Source organism: Nansenia antarctica (genome assembly GCF_963989245.1).
Source record: "Nansenia antarctica genome assembly, chromosome: 17".
NCBI classification, from domain to species: domain Eukaryota; kingdom Metazoa; phylum Chordata; class Actinopteri; order Argentiniformes; family Microstomatidae; genus Nansenia; species Nansenia antarctica.
Window position 1 is genome coordinate 11,896,145 of NC_137687.1, and position 8,251 is coordinate 11,904,395.

Here is an 8,251-nt window from a genome sequence, read left to right on the forward strand (position 1 = left end):
CAAATTTCACAGGCGCATGCAGAGAGCTGAACATTCTGCCGACCGACCCCAACATGCCTAGCATTCGAAAGTACCTGGGAGAAGAGGGCTGCTCATGGGTCTTCAACCCACCTCACTCATCCCACATGGGAGGCTCCTGGGAAAGGATGATAGGGATATCAAGGCGCATACTTGACTCCATGCTGCTCAAGGCTTGCCCTTCTCGCCTGACTCATGAAGTTCTCTCCACCCTGATGGCAGAGGTTACAGCCATAATCAACGCCAGACCTCTCACCCCCATCTCAATGGATCCAGACTCTCCTTTTCTTCTAACACCAGCTATGCTTCTTACGCAGAAGATGTGCACTCCACTTCCTCCTCCGGGAAATTTCAGTGATACGGACCTCCACAGACAGCAGTGGACACTACAGAGTCGCAGCAAGTGGCAAGAGGAACGTCCGAACCTCAAAGTAGGGGATTTGGTCCTTCTCAAAGATGCTCAGGCTAAGCGCAACGACTGGCCCTTAGGACTAGTCAGCCAGACATTCCCTGACAAGGACGGTAAGATCAGAAGAATCGAAGTGAAGATCACCAAACATGGGACGGCTAAAACGTTCTTGAGACCAATATCTGAGACAGTGCTTCTCATGTCGCCAAAGGACTGAGTATCCCTGAGTTAGTTCATAGTGGTATTTCCTCCATACCAGACGGGGAGTGTCATGGTTTCTTAGGTTTTCATTTTAGAGACATCTAGTGGACATTTTATGACATTACATTTGTTACTGCCTTTATTCAGTTTCGGTTTTGATTAGTCACATGACGAACATTAGTCACATGACGTGAGCACACTGTTCAGACGTGATAGCTCGTAGCAGCAGCTAGTTGAGAGGAAAAGCTCCGGAGAATCTCTTTGTTTACATTCTTGCCCTGGAAAAGGCTTTGCTTTTTTACAAAATAACCAAACGACCACTCATGTTTCTGAGGATTGAGTAAAGAACTAAACTTTACTCCAGCGTCTGAGGATTCATTTGTGTGTCAGTGTGTGTTCGCTATCTGTGGAAGTTGCGCCCTGGTTACGCGCAGTGGGAACAGAATAATACACCTAGGTAAAACTGAAACCATCCTATACGGATCCCCATCTAAACTCAGAAAGGCTGAAAATTTTAAAATAAAAGTGGGTAACATTAATATCACAAGAAAAGAGGATATTACATACCTGGGCTCCATCTTAGAGGCAAATCTTTCCGGAGATAAAATGGCAGCAAAAGTAATCAAAAAAGTGAACCATAGAACTAGATTCTTGTACAGGATATCCTCACTTGTCAGTAAAAACACACTGAGGACCCTATCAGGAGCTCTCATTCAATGTCACTTCGACTATGCCGTAACATCATGGTACTATAGAACCACAAAGGCCCATAAAACAAGACTCCAGACAGCCCAAAATAAACTGGTTAGGCTTCTGCTAGGCCTCAACCCTAGGACACATCTAACCGCTGCTCATTTTTTTGAGCCTTGATTGGCTACGAGTAGTTGACAGAGTGCAGCAGCTTGCACTGGGCCTGGTCTTCAAGATACGCTACACCACAAAGACACCCAAGTACCTGTCAACATACTTCCAAAAAGTGAACAACGTCCACACATACAACACCAGAGGAAGCTCCACGAACCACGTTCAACCGCGTTGCACCACAAACAAGGGGTTAAACTCGTTTGCAAACTATGCAGTAAAGATGTGGAACGCCCTTCCTATAATCTTAAAGGAGTGCAAAACACTGCCCACCTTCAAAACCACTCTCAAAAAACATTTACAGGAGGCTGCAATCCGTAACTGGACCCTCTAAAACAAAAATCAGATTAAAAGACCCGAACTACCCACTGTACATACTTTGTGTTTTGTCCCCCGCCCCCACCTGTGGTGTATGTCCCCACCTGTCCTACCCGCTGTACATACCTTATGTTTTGTTGTATTGTTCTTCCCATGATGGATGTACGTTTATCTTGTAGATAGTAATAGTTATTTGTCTGTATTATCTTGTAGATAGTACTAGTTCTTTTCTTATGTCTGTCTTACATGTAACGATGAATTGAAAATCAAGGACCCAAATTGAAATAAGCCAGTGGCTTTCTTGGGTTTTTATCCTTTTAGTTGACCTTGTATGTAATATGTACTTTCATGTACCTACTTCTGCAAACCTTCTAATAAAGTTTTCAATCAATCAATCAAAACACTGGAATTGACCTCATTTGGCCAGGAACAATACCGACTCTGCCATTGGAATTACATTGGGAATTGTATTTTTGGGCAGAACTACAAGTGAGAGCAACAACCACGAGTGGTCACTGTTTTGTGACACTGACCTAATTGGACCAACCGACGTTTTGAAAGGTGATCCCATTCATGTACACTGGTATGGCCTGAACTATCCCTGGTAGACTTACAAGGCACTGAAGGAAGCAATACATCCATCGTCGCCACAAGGGGGCGTAAGAGCAGAGAATTATTGTGGTTGTGGAGTGCCAGTTCTCCTTGCAGAATTGTGTGTGCTTATTTCACCTTCAGAAAAGATTAGGATTGATTACATAAAGAGTTGAGCAGTTTAACATTGCTTTTTTTTTTTTGAAAGATGGATGTCCTAATGGTGGTACCACAAAGTCATACATCATAGCTGAGGGCAGTTTCATTTCAATTGATAATGTCCCAATAGCCTACAACATTTAACATAAAAAGAAAACTAAGAGTGAGTTAATCTGTGAACAGTTTGACAGCTATTCACCGCTTAAACACATCTATTCTCGTGGTGGGATATTTGATCAAATATTTGGCACCATGCTAGTCACACTATTCCACAACGGGGTAACAACAGGGGAATAATAGTCGTACAGTGTAGTAGTAGGCCCACCACACTGGTAATTACAGGCATTTGCATAGTACTTAAATACTTTGCATCTGCTAAATCAGTCTGGAGAAATGACTGTACAACTTGAGAGGAAGGCCACAAAATGTGTGGCCTTCCTCTCAAGTTGTACAGTCATTTAATGGTAGGCATAGGGCCTATTTCATAACTGCATGCCAACGTAATGTGTAGTGTCGTCACTATGTCCCAATGTGATTGGATTAAACATCTCGACATATATGGAGTGCATTATTGCACATTTCCTGTGAGAAGAGATTTAGCATAATAGGGGCGTGGTCTCGCGATAGGGGCGTGGTCTCTGAACTGTCCCACCTGTGCAGGGTGTCAGATTACAGGGGAGGGAGCTCCATATGGGGAGGGAGGGCTGGCTGTGTGGCTGTGTGGTTGTGTGGTTAAGCACGCTGTTCCCTCACCATCCGCCCTTCTGGAGTGACTTCTTTAGTCTCAATAGAGACACGTCTGACACATTTCAAAGTCCTTTTTTATTTCACATGTAGTTGTGTCATTGTTTTTTGTGAATGGTACTGCTGCTGTATTCTTGATAAAGAAAACTTTAAACAACAAAAACAAACAACAAAAGCGCTTGAATCTAAGGAAAGCCGGTGGACTGAAGTACAGTAGTTCTTTTTTTTTTTCAAAGTATCGCCGGCGTTTTGGACTCCACAGCTTTCCCCTTCAAGTCAGTGGGAGTTCATAAGAGTTGTTGTTTGTATTCTATTGCTCGTAGTGGGAAACAAAAGTATTTTTACTTTTTCTTTCACCATGGACGAGGACAACGTCCTGCCCGATTTTAAGGACATCGAGACCAAGTTAGGTCGCAAAGTCCCCGAGAGTCTCCTGCGCTCACTGGCAGCGGTGAAGCGTCACGACGTGAAGCATGAAGAGAGAAGGTCGGCGACACACAGTACAACACACTCTACACACCTGGAGAGACTGGAGAGCAAAATGTTATTCTTGAAACAAGAAATGGTAAGTTTCTTTATCAGAAGAAGATGATGCAATTTGTGTGTATATAGTGTAAAGTGTTAACCCAGAGTTGATCACAGTAGCAGCGCAATAGAGTTGTAATCTGAATGTGTAAATGACATGTCTGGGTCATGAATAAACCAGAACATTTAAGCCTTATCGTGACGTTAGAATTATAAGGTTCTATCTCCATTTTTGTCAAAATTGAGTTTTTTTACATAATCTGATCCATTAGGTGTTTATTAATGCCTGTGTGGTGTTATTTTTAAAATGTTGACATTTTTGAGTTAGTAATTCATAAAATACAAAGGTTCCATCTCACAGAACATAATGGAATGTAAAAACTTTGACGCTCAATATCTCTGAACTGCCCTAAACGGAGATAGAACCTTATCATTCTAAGCTCACGTTATATGAGACACAATAATAGAAGCTTTGTGCTTTATGCCATACTATTGATTGGTAAGAATCCTACATGGAGATCCTTAGCCTTCATAATAATAATAATGAGTGTATTCCAACAGGAGAAGTTAGTACACAGAAAACAAACAAATCTAACAGGGATCAACTTTACAATAACATTAATGCATTGCTGGTTTTATCCTAGTAGGCCTACCATAGGCATCAGAAAAGTAAATGAGGCTAAAACTTGAGATGCATATCACTACAATGTGAGTCATCGCATCAATGCAAGAGCCAAGAAGTGAGTAATGGTGATAAAGTGACGTTTCTCACTCTTGCAAGTGTGAAACCACCCTGGGTTGTGTAAAAGGCCAATCACACTGGCTCATTGCAACTATGCATAGTTCAGCATCTTGCAGGGCAGCCCTGTTCACACCTCAATGAATGGGACTCAATTCTGGCTGAAAATACAGGAAAATACAAGGGCCCCTAAAAACACAATCATGTGTCTTTTATTATTTTGCTCATACAGACTTTCTGTACTTTCTCACTGCAGTTTTTAGTGCTTTAACCATTGCATTTGCCTGATTTGCTGTGTCGTCAAAGCAAACCCCCCATTTTAAGGCTTTAGGGTCAAGTTGTGGCATTAGCATTCCTGAACAGATGGTCAAGTTGACCGTGTTTTTGTAGAGTAGGGGACTGTATCATGACCAGGCAGACCGACCGACCGACCACCCGGGGGAAAAGACCATGTTGAGTCAATGTAAAAGGCTGGGGTCTGATACAACATAATCATGATGGTCGTGTTGGAAGAACGATGAGAGAGGATCTCCAGGTTTTCAAGCGGCCTTCCTTATCGTTGACCCCCCTCGGGCATATATTTACTGGGTAAAGCCAGTTTTTGTGTTGTGACAACAAAACAGTCACTTCATATAGGCCTAGCAACTACATAGAAGGAAAACTGAATTGTATGCAAGCAGGTTTTTTTTAATTCAGCCGTTAAAACCAGTTTAATTCTACCAAAGTAGTCTGTTAACACTCTCCCGCACAGCATGGTTAATTGCTTATTTTGACCATCTTGGGCTATTGTACTGCTGTCACTACTTACACTCACAGCTTAATCTGTAATCCAATCAGGCTGCTTTACACTTCTGGTCTCTGCCAAATGAGGTTCACAATAGACTACCAGTTGTTCATATCCACCTCATATTTGTACTTAATAGGCTACTGATAACAGTAAAATATGTTTTAGGCTATCACATCAGGTGGATACCAGTAGATTAAACATTGACAATGATTAGCCTATATTTATCATTTTTGGCATATTCAAATGCCTGTCTCGTACTCTATAAAAGTGTTCTATTTGCTCCTTTGCTCCTTCTAAAATCTGACGTTGAGGTCGAGCTACAAAAAACCTGACACGCTTAACCTTTAAGGAAGCACAATGAACTAGCCTAAAACTTAAAAACGGCTAAATGTTATGGGAGAGACGATTATCTGTGAAGGTAAATATCGGCTAACAAACTAAAAGTCATCACGCAGCGCTGATCACATTAGCTGGTCTCATCTTGTGATATGGGCCTACTTCGTCTGAGCCAACTTGTTTAATTGAAACTGGCTGCTAATGCTGTCCAATAGGCTTGACTTGTGTGCACATAAAGGGAGGCTATATCCACAGACCAAACACTGGCAGCATTATGAACTAAAAGGGGCCTGTCACGGATCGGATCCACTCCCAAGAACCCACTCGCTTTATTAAGCCAGCTGTCCGGAATATCGTATCGCCCATGTCAGCCTAATGCTTTTTGACTGGCTAGAGGTTGCTGCCACTGTCCGTTTCCGTAAATGGCTGTCTATTCGTCACTAGCCAGAGGCGAATCTTCTCTAATAACCCCCCCCCCACACACACACACGCACAGTCTATGTAGGGTGTTGTCATGGTGAATTACTGACTCAACGACTGTACTGTATGGCCTCTATGAAGTGTGTTATGCTATGCACAGACCATTACGTTAAATGGGAAGGGAAGGAAGGGATGATTTCCTGTTATATTACTTTTCATGTCCACTTATATCTATCATACACAACATCACTATTGAAGGATGTGCTTCTCCACCAGAAGGGATGTGACCAAAAAAGATCTTTCTATATGAAAAAAACACAAAAATATGTTTGAAGTATTATTTTTGGAAGTGGTGGAAGTTTTATGAATCTTTTTCCATTTAAAACACACAGGCACATCTCCGGGCCATAGACGTCAAGCTCATGCAGCAGCTGATGACCATCAACGAGGGCATCGAGTCCATCCGCTGGGTGATGGAAGAGAAAGGGGGAGTGGCCAGTCGCGAAAGCAGCCTGACGGGCAGCCTGTACAGCCTATCAGACAGCCAGGAGGGAACCTCCGCCCGGGGCAGCTTCACCAGCCTGACAGACGACGGTTTGGACGGCATATCTGTGGGCAGCTATCTAGACACGCTGGCCGAGGACCTCCCCGACCACCCCTCGCCGACGGACATCGATCATTTTTCGGATAAACCCGTCAGAGACGACGACACTTTCAGCAAACCGCCCATGCGACTCAGAGTGGACTCTGATGAATACTACTGCTTTGGATAACGTTTATGAGTGTAATGACGATGTCATAGACAATGCCCGGCGGGTTACATACATCATGGGGTTGTCGATGAGTTTGTGGAAAACATTTTTTGGAAACGATGAACTAAAGTGGACAAATGATTAGCTTGTTACCTTATTGATCTCACCATGCAAAATCTGGGAGGATTTGACTTTTAGTGTTTCCTGTTCCTGGGAGATGGAGATGGAGAGAGAGAGTGTGTGTGTGTGTGTGAGAGAGAAAGAGGGTGAGAGAGAGAGGCAGGGGGGGATGGAGAGAGAGAGAGAGGGAGGGAGAGAGCGAGAGAGGTGGGGGGGATGGAGAGGGAGGGAGATGGAGAGAGAGAGAGAGAGACAGGGGTGATGGAGAGAGAGAGAGAGAGAGAGAGGGAGGGAGATGGAGAGAGAGTGTGTAAGAGAGAGAGAGATGGAGGGAGGGGGAGAGGGGGATGGACAGAGAGAGGGAGAGGGACAGAGAGAGGGAGATGGAGGGAGAGAGAGATGGAGGGAGAGAGAGAGAGAGAGAGATGGAGGGAGAGAGAGGAGGGAGAGGGACAGAGAGAGGGAGATGGAGGGAGAGAGGGAGATGACACAAAAATAATTCCTGTTGCTGCTAAATGTTGTACAGTGATGTCACAGTGACATAAGTGGTGCTGAAAAGAGCAAATAACGTGTTGGATGACCTGTGCTATCTTAAATAGTAGCCTATCTTAAAACCAAATCACTTTTTGTCCTCGACAAAAAACGTAAACCTCACTAAACCGTAGCCACTTATTGCCTCGTGAAAAACAAGAGTAACGCTATTGAGACTAATTCCAAACACTGTCCACAGCTGAAACTAAACAAAATGTTGTTTTTCTCACACAAAGTGAATTTGCCACAGATCCAATCACTCATAACGAACCTCCCCCCCCCCCGCAGTCGTCCTGAAGAGTCAGCCAGGGCGGAAATGTTACTTTAAGGAACATTTTCTCTGTTCGTTTCGGGGTTATAGGGTTCTATGGCTCTCACAGCGGACTTGCATACAATTCATGTCTTTTGCACAGATGTATCATGTACCGCACTCTTACTGTACTCCAAAGACTCCAAAAGTCCAAAGTTACCTCAGTGTCTTGTGCCCCTTTCCTCTTACCAGGCTCATGTAGGGCACAGCCTAGCAACATGCTTGGAAATAGAAAATGAGAACTAGTTCATCAAGCACATCCAGTGTTTCCTCCTATTTTGTGCTTACTCAACACAACCCATGTCTTGGGTTAGCCGCGTTCAGCTTCCTGTTCAGTCACATGATTGAAGTAACGGATTAAATAAGTAATTAGTGGTCATTTGGAGCAATTAGTAGTTTCGTGCTGAGATTGGACAAACCATTTCATATG

At 43.5% G+C, this 8,251-nt stretch overlaps 1 protein-coding gene across 1 annotated transcript; it reads left to right on the plus strand.

Moving 5' to 3' along the window:
* Positions 1–3,659: 3,659 nt before the first annotated feature.
* lurap1l (leucine rich adaptor protein 1 like) lies at positions 3,660–6,881 on the plus strand (the record flags this gene model as incomplete). Its single annotated transcript, XM_080547634.1, has 2 exons — positions 3,660–3,866; positions 6,501–6,881. 2 exons carry the CDS (start codon positions 3,660–3,662, stop codon positions 6,879–6,881), a joined length of 588 nt encoding a protein of 195 aa, XP_080403760.1.
* Between the last annotated feature and the right edge of the window lie 1,370 nt (positions 6,882–8,251).